Source organism: Terrapene carolina, unplaced genomic scaffold (assembly GCF_002925995.2).
Source record: "Terrapene carolina triunguis isolate 2854851 unplaced genomic scaffold, T_m_triunguis-2.0 Scaffold35098, whole genome shotgun sequence".
NCBI classification, from domain to species: domain Eukaryota; kingdom Metazoa; phylum Chordata; order Testudines; family Emydidae; genus Terrapene; species Terrapene triunguis.
In genome coordinates this window covers 14,692,819-14,707,932 of record NW_020699449.1, presented here as the reverse complement: position 1 = coordinate 14,707,932, position 15,114 = coordinate 14,692,819, and the positions used below count along the sequence as shown (strand labels likewise).

The 15,114-nt window shown below is 46.3% G+C and overlaps 1 protein-coding gene across 1 annotated transcript in view; it reads right to left on the bottom strand.

Moving 5' to 3' along the window:
• Positions 1-495: 495 nt before the first annotated feature.
• Positions 496-15,114, bottom strand: part of LOC113405355 (paired box protein Pax-5) — a 220,953-nt gene continuing 206,334 nt past the window's right edge. Inside the window, exon 10 of the mRNA XM_026646498.1 lies at positions 496-572. Coding sequence (XP_026502283.1) covers positions 496-572 — 77 coding nt within the window. The remainder of the gene's footprint in view (positions 573-15,114) is intronic.

Sequence of the window (15,114 nt, the reverse complement as noted above, 5' to 3'; positions counted from 1 at the left end):
GGTGCTGTGTAAATTGAGCAGACCAATCCTTATTTACCCAAAAAAAAAAAAAAAAGCCAGACAGCTCATGTTGAATCACACAGCCTGCGTCAATGCACCTTAAGGGAGACACTCCAAGTTGGCCTGCTCAAAGTCAGAACAGCTTCCGGTCCCCAGGCGCAGCTGAGAGAACCAGAGGCAGCGAGATCGGTAGGCTGTGTGTAGGATGCAGCTACTGTACCTTTCAAATCAGATGGAACGGCAGCAGAACTGGTTTCTCCCGTTTCTTTGTTTTGTGTGAGAGCCCAGTTAATATCGCCAGAATTTCATGGATTTAAAAAATAATAATAATTAGTTCACCCAGTTTAAAGAGTAAAATTTCAGCCAGCGGGTTCCTACTGGATACTTTCGTCTTCCTTCCTTGCAGTCTGATTTGCATGGTTATTTCTAGGTGAAGCGGATGCCGTCAGCCTGGATGATATGTTTAGTAAGTGCTGGAGTTCCAGACTCCTTGGGTCAGTGGCGGTCATAGGCAGCAGCAGATGCTGGGGGTGCCGCTCCTCGGGCTGCAGCACTGTAATAATAAGGAGAGCCTGGAAGAGAGAAGATGGCTGTGAGGATCACACAGGTCAACAGGGGGCAGCCTGCCCAACACACCGTGGGCACCAGAGAGGTGTCTTGGCTGGAGTTAGACCCACGCTAATAAGGGCCTGCAAAGTGGTACAACAAAAATGCTACAAGACACATCACTTTAAAACATCAAATGCCAGAATGCCGCAGACAGCACCTCCCATTTCAGTTCTCCTTTCGGTATCTTCAGCTCTGCAAAGAGATCGGCAAGCCCAGACCATTATGGTTGTGTGGAGTCCCACTGAAGTGACTTGGACTCCCAAGGGTAAATGGATCTATGCTATCAGATCCCCTTGTGGGATCAAGGCATTTGTCTGGATTAGACCTGGTTGGGGAGAATTCAATAAACTTGGAGAAGGGCAGCGGGGGATTGGCTCTGTGAAGTATCTGTGAATCTTTCCTGGCATTTGTGAATCTATTTGGTATTCGAAAACATTTTAAAACTATCACAAATAACTAAGTGTCTGGGGTTGATATTATGTGTCGGAGCTTTGAAATTGGTCACTCGAGTCATAGGTGGATCCAGTACGCAAGGTCTCCATCCAATATGCTAGTTTTCGATTGAATACATGCCTTCAGCATTTAATATATATATCCAGCTGCATCAAACAAGCCAGTTTCACAGCTTTGCAAACTCAGGCATGCCAATGGGCTTGAGTGTGTCTGAATCGAATCAAACCCTGGAATGTGCACAATATTAGTGACTGTTTTCTGGCCCCTTAGAATTGAGCATCACTAGATTGGATTGTCTTTCAGAATCTAGATTTTTTGTTTGACTATAGGTGTGGGTTACTTTTTAAGTATACGTGTCTAGACAGGATTGACTACTAGGTAACACAACAGCATACAAAAAGGATGACCAACCCTGCTAGAATATGAGAAATAGACTTAAAAGGGCTAATTTTCCAAGTGTCATGTCTATATGGAGATATACCTGTCTCATAGAACTGAAGGGACCTTGAAAGGTCATTGAGTCCAGTCCCCTGCCTTCACAGCAGGACCAAGTACTGTGCCTGACAGATTTTGCCCCAGATCCCTAAATGGCCCCCTCAAGGCTTAAACTCACAACCCCAGATTTGGCAGGCCAATGCTCAAACCACTGAGTTATCCCTGCCCCAACTGATCTATCCCTCCCTAAAGTGGCTTCACCTTGGCCTCAAAGTCTGCATTTTGCATGCCCAACATTTGTGGCATGCAGTTTTTAGCTGAGATTGTGGGTTTACCCACACTGTGGCGAGGGCAAAGACACTTAAACTCATTCCTAGGTCTTCAAGGAATTTGGCAGGTTAATAAAGCCAACAGCATGTCCAGTCACACTGACCTGGGCTTGCTCCTGAAGACCTGAGCAAGTCTAAGCCATCAGCAGTGGCCCCAGTCAGTGGGTGCACCGTGTGCATTACCAGACCCGAGTCTTGAACGACGGTCCTCATAGTCCATTAGCAGCGAGTCTACTAGGTCAACCAAAACAGTGATTTCTTCTAGCCAACCATGTGGACTAATGCTGGGCTTGTTACAAAGGTGCTGAGCCCCAGTGACTTCAGCTGGAGCCGCAAGTGCTCAGCACATCAGAGAATCAGGCCTTGCATGTACAGGTATAGTAAAAAGGGACAGAAAGAACATACCTGCTTCCCCCACCCATGCCCCCCCCCCCCCACACACACACACACGTGCCTGCATACTGTGCTGTACGTTTTGGGTGCCCCCGGCTGTACACATCAGAAATGCAAGAAATTCTGTAATTAGCTTTGCATCAACACTGAATTCACAGAGTTTCGCGGAGAGCGTGTGGAGACCTGGGGAAAGTCGTGACATTTCATGCGCCTGAACGTACAAAGAGATGAGGGGTCTGTCTCTGAGGGCCAGACGGGGTGTATAGGGAGCCTGGAGAGCGCTTCCCTTCGTTCCCTCCGTAACACCGCAGAGAGGAGGCAACAGCCAAAATCCCTGAACCAATGCCAGCCGTTGAGGCTCAACCGCTCCATTTCGGGAGAGGTCTCGACTCTCAGGATGTGTCTATGCCGGAGCTGCAGGCGGAGTTCCCAACTCTGGCTGACATACACACACAAACCAGAAGTGTGGCTGTGACAGCACAGGCCGAGGCATGGAGTACAAGCCCGCAGGTACGTCCCGCTGCCCACGCTGCTGCGGCTACCCGGCTATTTCTAGCGTGACCAATACTGTCCTGTTTCCTAGTGCTCTCCCTGTTGGACTGTATCCGCCCGCCGACTCTGGTCTTATGCTTAGATTGTCAGCGCGTTCGGGCAGCGGCCACCGCTCCGTTCTGTGCTATGCAACATCTAGCACAAAGGGCTCCTAAGCGCTACTGCAGTGCAACTGAAATGTAATGTCAACTCCGGCAATGGGTTCGAGCACGCCCCACAGCACGTGCTGAGCCAGTGTAAGTGGAGGGAGGCCAAACAAAGCAGCCAGCCGGTGCATTCACAGCATGCTTCCTTCTGCCCCAGACCCTAGGGGTGACCCCTGGGTTCCATGCTTCTGCAGAGGTTGGGGCTGCTCCCTTCACATGCATGGGGATTTGCTCTAGGAAATATCTTTCATCCTGCCCCCCTGCACCGCGCCGTTTACTGGCAGAACTGCCGCTCATTTCACCTGGATCTATGTGGTGCCTGGTGCCATGGTGTCAGACCACAAACGTTAACATAGGTAGCTTCACCCTCTCCTGCAGCTCAGGGTGGCCCATTCTTCTGCTGAGTCCTGCACTCTGGTGTAACAGTGAAAAGAGCTTTTTATGGTCAATAAACTGCTTTAGCTGAAAGAGGGTCTCCTTCATAGACTATCAGGGTTGGAAGGGACCTCAGGAGGGCATCTAGTCCAACCCCCTGCTCAAAGCAGGACCAATCCCCAGACAGATTTTTGCCCCAAATCCCTAAGTGGCCCCCTCAAGGATTGAACTCATAAGCCTGGGTTTAGGAGGTCCATGCTCAAACCACTGAGCTACCCCCCAAGATATTGCTCCCTCTTGCCCAGTGGCTTTGCTTTCTCGGCTTGGTGGCTCACCACCTCTGGGACAGGCAGAGACTGCCTGCATTCCACCAGACTCGGGGAAAGGGGATTCAAAAAAATGTCTACACTGGACTGTGTTCTAGATGGCCAAGTACTGACACCGGAGCACTAGAACTGCATCCCTGAGTGCTAAAAGAATACGCAAAGTCATCTGATTTCAGCTCAAGCTGTAATTCTTACAGATACGGGTTTTCTTTCCACTCGCCCAGACGGGTCTCTCTGCTGAGCTGAGCTAGGGTTCTCTCTTCCAAAGCTCTATTTCCTTTTTGATTTTCGACTCATATTCATTAGCAATGCTCCCTTTTTACTCGAATGAGAAAGATCAGTTTGGGTCTTAAAGGGACAATGATTTAGTTGGGGACTGGTCCTGCTTTGAGCAGGGGGTTGGCCTAGATGACCTCCTGCGGTCCCTTCCAACCCTGAGATTCTATGATTCCGTGATTCTAATGCCAACTTGAGTTTGTTTGGTCTGTGAAGTAACTCATCTTGGAATAGTCAGTTTCTGGGTCAAGCACCCTTTCTGTAATTCTATTTAAAAAATAATTGATAAAAAGAATTCTGCAGGTTTCCTGCTCCCCTCTTGATGTTTAGGGGGATCCTTTGGGCTGGGCTTAGAGAAATGCCACCACCCATGCTCAAGCCCACCCCCATTCCTTCCTTAGTCTCTTTTCTCTCTGTGTACGCTCCCGCCTGCAGCCCTGGTGCTACGGTTACCGGAAAACGCCTTCACACAGCAACCAGGGCAGGGCGTGCAGTGAGACTGGCTGCACACAAGGTGAGCAAACGGAGCCTAAACTAGAATCAGAACGTGTCAGGACACGGTGATCTGTTAACCTGAGGGTGTGCGCTGCCTGTGGTCACCAAGTACCATGATCTCCAATTTACTGCCAATACTTCCATACTTTCGAGCCAACGCAGGGTGTCCAACATTACCGTAACTCTCCTATTATACTCCCCAGGCTCAAGCAGTTTAGCCACATTCTCAAAGGAGAGCTGGCCTCTCAACAGAGCAAGAGGCCCCTCAAGACATTGCTCTCCTAACACACCAACACCCATGCCACTGCCTTGTTTTTTCCTGCCTCCTGCATGCCAGGAACTCAACTCAGACTTCCTCACCAGTGGCAACCACACATGTCCAAGCTGCCTTGGCGCCGGCAGGTCAGCAAGAACAGTGTTACACTAACATGCCTCAGTGAAATGCCAGCACAAGACACAACCCTGGCCTCAATTACTCTGCACCACTGAGTCTGAGCTTGCAATCCCAACAGGGGGAGGGAACTGCTTTACAATGCTCTGATCCCCCGCAGGTCATCAAATATTTGGGCTGAACATCAATAATGAACAACTGCACCAGGTGCCGTGTCGCTTGCTTACAAGTAATTCCTGTCAGGGCAGCTCCAGCTGCTATGTCAGCGGAGAGCTCGATTCGGGGACACTGGGCTGAGGACCGTTGCATTACAGAGAAGCTCATTAGACAGCCCACCTTTACCACCACTTGTGACTGGCAAACCTGCTGCAGAGGAGGTGGGATAGGTGGTATGGGTTCGAACAGGACTAGCTGGAGCGCAGGACAACAGTCCGACGCTGCAGAGGCTGATGCACATGCTTAACGTAATCCAACAAGTCATCCCAATGAAGTCAGGTAGACTGTTTTCTTGTTTAAAGTTCAGCCACCGTGATCATATTTTCACCTCAGAAGAGCAGAAGAGTGGACTCTCCCAAGAGGGGAGGAAAACACCACATTTTCAGCTAGCTTAAACGGACTGTTAGTATAGCTTTAAGTCTCAAACAACGTAAAAGATCAGGTGACAAGAAATGGAAGCCATCTTTGTTCCAGAAATGGTCTGGAGTTAGGAGAAAGCAAATACGTATTGTGGGCTAGCTCCAGAATAGCCTTTTTAATAACCCAACAGTGAGAAACATATCAGAAGATAATGGTTTAGGGAGGAGGAGGGAGAGGAGAATCAGACATACAGTAGCACTTCTGAATCCTGAGTTTAGTCACCGAGTCTCTCATGGCTAATTATGTTTTACATCGTTCCATGTTCCAAGGTAGAACTGATGTGTTCCACGTTGTAGCTCAAGATGTTTCCGATTAATTTCATTTGAGCGCTCTCTCTGTGAGCACCAGCACAGATGAATAAACAACACTGCCAGTGCGGGTTTTCAAAAATGGCCTCTCTTTCTCTCGGTTCTACATTTCTAATTCAGTGTGTTTACCCAGCGCCGGCCATAAAGAATAAATGCGATGATCATTAAAAAGATCCGGACAGGTCCCCAAATCTTCTTCCAAATATCTTTTCTGGTGATCACAAAAGAAATGAAGCTGGCATTTTTTAATCACATACACTGTCCATTGTTGGGCTGCAGAACTCTGAAAAGGTATCTGGCCCGCATTCACGAGTTACAGTAATGAGTTAATTTTTCCCAATCTGCTACAGGTTTTATATATGCACATATTCAAAGGCATTATTGTATCATCCCCACTGGCCAGGCTCATAATTATAGGATCACTAAGGCTTCTGATAAACCATCGAGTCAACAAAAGGCCCCTTTAATTCAATGCCTGGGAAACATCCAAGTGACTTCTCATCACAATCAAGCTCACAGGTCGCTCTCCCTAGAAACCCATGACTCTCGTAGGAAAGCAAAAGTATATATGGTTGAAAAATATTAATTGGGGGGAGATTTCATAAGCCCCATTTCAAGCTTTCTTTTGCTTTCACTGGGCTCTCTGAAGTGCTTGCATTTTTCTTTGTTTAAAGGAAAGTACCAGTGCGAAGCTTTCTCAGTTCACGTGCTCTACATTCAGCTGCTCTATATGTGACACGGCCTTATATTGCATTGAGTGAATGATTGTCTGATGCTTAAAAAAAGGAAAAAGGATTAACCACGAAGGGAGAGAGACACAAAGGGAACTGCTGACTGTGCATTCAGTGGAGAGCGAATCCCGAAGAGGATGTCTGGACATTTGTGTGGGGACTTTGAGGCAGAGGAGACAAAGTCTCCTGTTCATCCCAAACCAATGTGTGCTGGGGGGGGTCCCAAAGTCAGCACTCACCTCCTTTCCATGTGCCCACTGGACTCAATGGAGAGAGGATTGCTGATTACAAGGGGAGTGTAACAGGGGCAAGATCAGGCCTTCTCTGATCGGCCAATCCAAACAACATGGCGGTTGGATGCAAGGCTGGGGAGCCATCAGACTCATTTCCCCAGCTAGGGCTGCTACTTGTGTCCAGACAACAGAGAATTTCCAGCTCAAAAAATGTACACGTATGTGCATTGCAAAGATGTTATTCTACGGGGAGATTTATTCCCACTGGCCCCACTTCATCTGACCCCAGGACCCAAACAGACCGGTAATCTAATGTCTTCAATTGTCCCTCCCCTGAAGTGTCTTGGCATGGAGAGGAGAACTCTACCCCAGCCCATCATCCATAAACCTGCCATGTTACAGTAGTGGCAGTGGCAATATCAGCCAGCAGGGGGCACTAAGACAATGCAAGGCTAAATGAGGATTACTAAACCCGTTCCTTTGGGTCACTGACAAAGCTCAGCTCAAAGCAATGATGCCGTGACATCAGGACAGTGATTAAACTAAGGAACCCTAAAGACCACCACAGGGTGGGCCTCATTCTGATCCCACAGGGTAAAGCAGGTGTAACTCCACCAAAGTCACTGGAGTTTTGCCATTTAAAACCATCATGAGAGGCGAATCGGGCCCAATCTTTTTATTCCCAGCATCAGAAAAGCAAGTAAAGTGAGGGGTGTGTAGCCCTCACCCAACCTTAACTCTAACCCTAAAACGTCACTAGGGGGAGTCAAATTTGTGTTAAAATTAATTGTCCAGACTCTTTTACAATTAAAATATGCCATGTCTGCCCCACACCGCATGCCACCAGGATGTGTACGGAGGAGGCAATGCAACTGCTGACCAACAAGCCTTCAGCATCCAATGGGACCCTGGCAACAGGGTTAAGGATGGAGACAAGAGAAGAAATCACCATGGCACTGTCAGACATCGTGGAGAAGTCACAACGTTCAAGGCATAAGCGAGATATGAATATTTCAAACACTGAGACTACAGGCATTAACTATACAACACCGGTGATAGTGCAGGTTAGGAGTCTTTGGATATAACATTTAATAGGAGGCAATCAGCATATATTTCAAAATGGAAAGACCTTCTAGCATGTCTCACCAGCCACAAAGCTCCACGGGAGGGTTGGAAGTAAATAATGAACTTTGTTCAGGGTATTTTATGGGAGTATTTCTATTAAAACACAGGTATTCCTGTGATCTCCTTAGGTGACCTACACAAAGAAATGGGGAAACCCAGAAGAGGGACAGGATGGAAAGCAAGCAGAAGACAAACTACTCTACCTTCAGGATGACAGTGTGGTATATGATAGAAGCAGCACCAAGCTAACAAATGGAAAGTAATGTACAGGAGTTAGAACTATGAAAAATAATATCCTGTTGTCATTAAAGAGGGGAAGGAGGTGCTGCCCTCCTTTGACAATTTCTAAACTTTGTGGTGGAGCAATGTAAAAAGCAATATAGTGTTAACCTATTGCCCACAGAAGATTTCCCAAGGTGGGCTTCCATTATCAGCCCCACATTTCAGACAGGAAACAGAGGAGCAGAGTGGTAAGCAATTTCATAGATTTTAAAGACAAAGGGGACCATTATGATCATCTCGTCTAACATTCTGCACAGCACAAGCCAGAGAAAGAACTGGGAAGAGAACTCACGGAGCCAAGTTCTTCATTCGCAGAAGCATCACTGATTTCAAACGGAGTTATATCTATTAATGTCACTGGGGAATTTAGCCCTAAGAGTTGATAACACTTGACAATAAGTAACCTAAAGGGGACTTTGGTGAGAAACCGTCTCTGGGAACAGCTATCACACCATACGAAGATGTTTCATAGAGACGCAAGGAGGCTCTCAGTATGGAGGGTTGGTATAACAGGGTTAAACTTTGAGAGTTATATCTAGCTTCCAGAGATTTTTGTCTAGATGAGGGTCAACACAGATTACAGAGAAAGACACCCCAGCTAGGAGGAAGAATTAGGGATCAATTTTTGGTGATTGAACTCTTTCTTCTTGAGAACATGTTTGACTGGAGAGCCACTCAGGGCTTCAGCCAGTCCATCTGCAGGGCTCAGGAAGGAATGTATTTCCCTCGTACACTGTTTTAATTCCCCCAACCCCTTCCTCTGAAGCATAAGAGATCTGCCTTGGCTACAGAGGAGATACTGGTTGGGGTGGACCGTGCAGTGAGGTGGTACAGAAAATCTTCTGTCTTAGATTTCTGGCTGGACGGTCTTGCTCAGATATGCCCAGGGTCACACTGATCTCTGGATTTGGGGTCAGGAAGGAATTTTCCCTCAGGTCAGACCGGCAGAGACCATGGGGGAGTTTGCCTTCCTCTGTAGCACAGACTGGGGTCATCTGGGCATATCTCATCTAATTCATGCCTTGCCACCACAGGGGCCTCGGGCATTGGTTGCACCTTGGTCTCTCCTAATCTCTGCCCTATGGCACACAACAGTTTAGTCTCCCAAGGACCAAAATGCTTTGGTTTAACTTAAGTCTTTGGGCTCAATAGAGGGGGGATCTGGGTTAAAATTAATGGCCTGTGTTATGCAGGGGGTCAAACTAGATGAACTCTAAAAGCATATGATGGTTTTGACTCCTTGCTGCGTCCCAAGTATTTCTGTCTGAAGGAAAGGCGTGTTCCTGGTGGGGAAACATTTACTGTTTGCACTGGAAGAGGATAAAAACCCATTTAAAAAGATAAAAAGTTTAAGAACAGATATTTTATAGCATTTCAGAGTTCATAAAGGAGAGCAACAAGTATGGACTGGATTGATGCCAGTGTAGTTCAAAAGGAAGTGATTTATGAGGATGGAGGGAGGGAATTTATAGAAGAATAAATGTTTAGAGTTCTATAAATGTATAGAAGAAATGTTTAAAAGGAAATTCATTGAGACACATGAAAAACGAATTCCCTTTGTTTCATGCACTCAAAGTCATGAGTGTTAACTAGTGTTGTACATTCACAGGAAGAGGAGGAACACACCCTTCATCTGATATGATCCTTTAAATTCTCAAACAACGTTACAAATGCTACCCCATGGAGACCAGCTGAATACCAGTAGCAGCACCCCTAACATTCAGAGGTCTGCAGCTAGGTAGTGCATGAGTGTTCCTTTTCAGGAGGAACTCAATGGGCATTCTCCCTTGAACCAAACTCCTTTGGACTTGCATGGGGGGTTGGATCAAGTGAGGGTGGCAGAATTTTGTTCAGTGTTACTGGATAAAATGCATCTTGCAGAGCAGGGAATCCCCTGTAGTGGAGGTGGAAGGCTGCAATGAAAGGCAAATCTCCAGGGAAGAAACTTGCTCTAAGAGAGAATGAGAGCATTGTGGCTTAGATACCGGGGCCCAGAAGATCTGCATTTAATTCTTGTTTCTGTCACAGACTCCCTCTGTGATGGTGGACAAGTCATGTAATTTCTCTGTGCCTTGGTTCCCCATCTTGAAGATGGAGATAACACACCTGGGGAACTACCTCAGAGGGGTGTTGAAAGTCCTGGTTTGATCATTGTGATGGATGTGATTTTTCAACAGTTCCAATTAGAGCTAGTCCAAAAACAAACAAACAAACAAAAAAATGGGGGGAAATGGCTTTTCAGTCCAATTGAAAATTTTAATGAAAAATTATTATTCTGGTCAGAAGATTCATATCAAAAACATGGAAGTGAAAAAGTTCCATTCATTTTTCTGGTTGTTAAAGATCTGGTGCTTTGGGTTTTTTCCCCTACTTCCACTGATTTTTATACCTTCTTCCCTGTTCCAAAAAGGGAAATAAAGAGAGAGACAGTGGGGGGAACAAACAACAAAACACTTGGAAAACTGGAACTTTTTTTTTCAATTAGAAACTAAACAGAAAAAATTGTTCTGTTCCACACCTTTTATAGGAAAAAAAATCAGGGACATATACGATGAAGCACAAAATCTTCATTTTGTTTGATTTTCCCCCTCCAAGAATGGGATTCTATTTTCTATTTTCCGACCAGTCTGTGCCCCAATGCACAGAGGTGTTCAGATCCAAGGTTTTGCTTTGGAGCCATCTGCAATGTGAGATCAATTTTAAAAAACAGGAGACTGTTCAAGAAAGTCCTTTTTTAGTCACTAGAATCTAGTGCACTCATTGTCCCGCCCTACAATTCAATGAGTTGTGTTGTCCTGGTGTCTAAGTTGATGCCTAGTCAGGATTTACCAACCATCTAGACGCATCCTTCAGCCAGGATTCCAGATCCAGCACCACCAAAGGGCAAGGCATAGGGAAAGCTCTGCTTTTAAACAATTAATTAGCGATTCAGAGCAATGAAACCAAACGGAGCGACCAAGCAGGTCTCAATGTTAAGGCAAAAACACAAAGAAAATTTAGGGGAAAAATTAGATCATTGCTGGACAAAAAATAGAGGATGAATCCAGGCCCCATTGAAGTCAATGGCAAAATTCACTTTGACTTCAAGGGAGCCAGGATTCCACCCTGAATCTCGCAGGACTGAAAGAACAAAAAGCCATTTTCCTCCGGCTTCTGCTGCCCCCATTACATTTCTTACTCAGTGCAGCTATTAAAGCCCAATATTTCTCTGAAGCTGCTCAACAGCACCACATTTCTCGTAAGTTTGATTTTCTCCAATTCACATTTCTGTGGTGAAATCAAAAAGGCCTGTATTTAAAGTGAAAAATGAAACCATCACATCACAAAACATTCACTCTCTCCCCCTGTCATTACCCTCTCATCTAGAATAAACTTGTCCATTCTTCTGTCATTTTTTCTTTCTAATTCATATAATCATCAATTTATTTCTTGACACAGTCATTTCTGGCACATACTTGTTCTCTAATCCTTTTATAGAAACCCCCCGAAGAACTGATTCTAATCCTAATTGACTGGTTCCAAACCCTTTCACCTCATATGAAGCCACGCCAATATTGTCGATCTTGTGACCCTGTCTCCTGTAACAACAGCTAGATAGCTCAGGTATATTCAAAAGGGAACCCTGTCATACTCACTTACATTTCACAATGCACACAAATCACATCAGTTCAGAAGTGGGAACAGTGCATCAAACAAAATCTGCCGTGATCAACATCCAGTCAAAAGTAATGAGTGAAAATGGTAAAGAAGTTATTACAACAAACCAGCATGAAATTGAATCATTTTTCTTCATTAGACTGTGTTGCTATTATCCACTTTTAGCATGTTTGTGGTAAGTAGACTTTAAACAGGCAGGCTCGCTAGACCTCAATAACGGTAACTGACTAAGAGTGTGTGTGTGTGTGTGTGTGTGTGTGTGTGTGTGGTGTTGGGTGTGTGTTCATACAAATCACAGCAGCCTTTATGATTTTAACACTGCAGTGGAAAACAAAGAAGGACGCACCTAGCCTTATGACTGCTCTCTACGTAATTACCCACTGCTAACTGGTCACTGCAGCCGGACAACTTTAAGAGTGAAAACTAAGGTTTAAGCTGTGCTCAGAAGACACACTCATATTGAAACTGAGGAGGTTATTTCTCTCCCACTAAGTTGGCAGCAGAACTCCTGCTGACTTCGGTGGGTGCAGGATTAGGTCCTTATTTTTAAGAATCTAAAGCCTGCAAACCAGGAGGGGTCTGACACATGAGGCTGGTCACATCACTTGAATGCAGAGGAAGGCACTCAGGCACCAGGCCGATCAGAGAAGTATAAGAAACTGAACAGTGTCGAACAGAATGGCCTGAAGGCTCCAGGCAGCGGTAATGACTTGTGCTGGCATTAGATGGCTCTGCCTGTTCGGCACCTGTCTAGTCAGGGCCAGCGCTTCCATTTAGGCGACCTAGGCGGTCGCCTAGGGCACCAGGATTTGGGGGGGTGGCAATTCGGTGGCGGGGGGGGGGTCCTTCCGTGCTCCGGGTCTTCGGCGGCAATTCTGCGGCGGGTCCTTCACTCGCTCTGGGACAGCAGTGTAGGCAGCAGTGTGCTATGGAAGGATTAGCCCCACAGAACAAAGAGACGTGTGTGTATACAGGTGCAGAATTGGTATTGCCGTATGATCAGCTACTTCAACTTACTGGGTCCCATTTAATGGTGAAACACCACCCTAAGGGAGGGAAACTAGCTAACACGCTTCACAGCTAATGCGTGTTTGGAAGGAAAAGCCCAGGAGCCAACAATTCCATCCTTTAGGTCACCTGTGGTTTTAGCTCACTTGACTCCCATTATCTTTCGTGCTGCTCCCAATCTATCATTTTTCACGCTGAAATTTCCTTTCTCATTGCCACTGCTCCCCTTTTCCAAGTTTCTGTTCCCCACAAGGATGCCCTAGGGACTGGCAAAATCTCAGCTTGCTGCAACTCCTGTTGATACGATTCTTTCCTAACCAGCAAAAAGAATTCACTGAACGTGTATTCTTTTAAGTGTTCAAGGTGTTACACTGTCATCTCAATAAGGGAGTAGGACTTTGCCACTGCATGCTGTGATTAACTTTGTCAGGGCCATGGCTTTGAATCAGATACTGCAGGAACGCTGGTCTCAAGAGAGTGAAAACATCCTTTATAGAGTTAAAAGAACCCCCCAAAATCTCGGCTGCAGGAATGTAGAGTCACACCAGCTAGGCCTTTCCGAGTTTGGACGGTAACTCGGAGCCAACATTCTCTCCCTAACTCACATTGCTATGAAAGTAATAAGTCCTGTGAAACCATGACTTGGGGCCCAGCCCCATCTTCCTTACTCTCATTGAGCTACTGGTTAAGTCAGTGGGAGCCTTGCCCAAGTAGAGGACAGAGGATCGAGCGCCAAAGGATAAATCTTGAGCTTAGATTTCTTTTTCTGATACTCTACATGGCTCTTGTTGCCTCCTAGCTGATCATTCTTTCACAGAGGTTGCAGAAAGTCATGGAATCTGTGACTTCCCCAACCTCCGTGACTTCCGCAGCGGCCGGTGCGTCTGACTTCAGGGCCGCCCGGGCAGCTGGCCCCAGCTGCTTGGTCGCCCCACGGCTAGCCACACTGGACGCTGCTGGAGCGACCCAAGGCCAGCTGCTCCGGCCACTGCTCGGGAGGCCCTGGGCAGGTGGCTCCGGGGTCCACTGGAACAGCGGCTGGTGTGACTGGCTCTGGGGAGTGCCCGAGCAGCGGTCCTGTGGGTGTCCTGGGGAACCGCCTGAGGGGCAGTGGTCCCAGGGTGGCTGGAGCAGTGGCCACAGGGGAGCCCAGAGGCCGTCCAGAGAGCAGTCCCCGGGAGCAGCGGCCAGGGGGCAGTCAACCACCAATTCTGGAGCAGGTCCCCCCAGCAGGGGTTCCCCAGAGCAGTAGGTTCCCAGAAGTAGAGATTTAGTCAGGGGTATTTTTGGTAAAACTCATGAACAGGTCACGGGCCGTGAATTTTTATTTATTGACCATGACCTGTCCATATACACTGTTCAGAAAAAATTCAAAATGGCTCAGAAGCGCTTTTTTGAAGCGACTGCAACATTGAGGATTAAAACGAAGGGAAATCTTTTGCTTCAATTCAATCAAATTGCAAAGTTTTCAAGACACTGGGACAGGTCCTCAGCTGGTGCAAATCAGTGTAGCTCCATTGGCTTCAAAGCACTACACCAATTTATACTGGCCAAGAGTCCAGCTCACAATGTTTGATATATTTATATCCATATATGACCAGGCAATCTGAAATTTCCAGAGAAGCATGCTATTATTGTTACTTGTAAATATCAAAGTAGCAGTGCGTTTTCAAGAGGTATTTAAACTTCAGTATGTCATCAGTACATGAGGCTTTTTGGGGAAGTAATTCCTTTCCAATATGAGTAAGGGGTTCAGAATCTAGCCTTAGCTACTTTGCAGATGGCATCTTTTTCAAATAACATGTTTTTGTTGCTGCTGTTAGCTTTCTGCGTGTACAGAACACCCCTTCCATAGTCGGGGAACTCCTACAGGGGTGAAGAGCTGCTGTTGAATTTTGCTACAATTGTACAATTTAAAACCAGGTCATTTTCTTTGAAAAGAGTTGCGGAAAAACACCCTCCCTTCCTTATGAGTCTCGGTTAAAGTGGATTCAAGCATTCAAATCAAAGTTTTATCTTAACTCCTGGGCTAGATCCTACATGGATTTACATCCATGTAGGTTGGTTGGCTTCAGTAGAGCTATGCCAAATTGCATCAGCAGAGCATCTGGCCTCTGATTTATGAGGGAAGCACTAACAGACCCTTAACTATAATACTGCCAGTGGCGGTATTCTACCTGTACCACGGCATGGGGCGCTGTCGCTGTCTGTTACTCCCAAAGGATTTCTTTAAAGACAAGAATCATGACGAACAAAGGTTGGGTAGCTCAGTTACTTAGAGGTTCAACTACTTAAAACAAAGAAACAATGAAAAAAAGTCAAAAATTCAAAATTATTCCTCTGCTGGAGGTCAC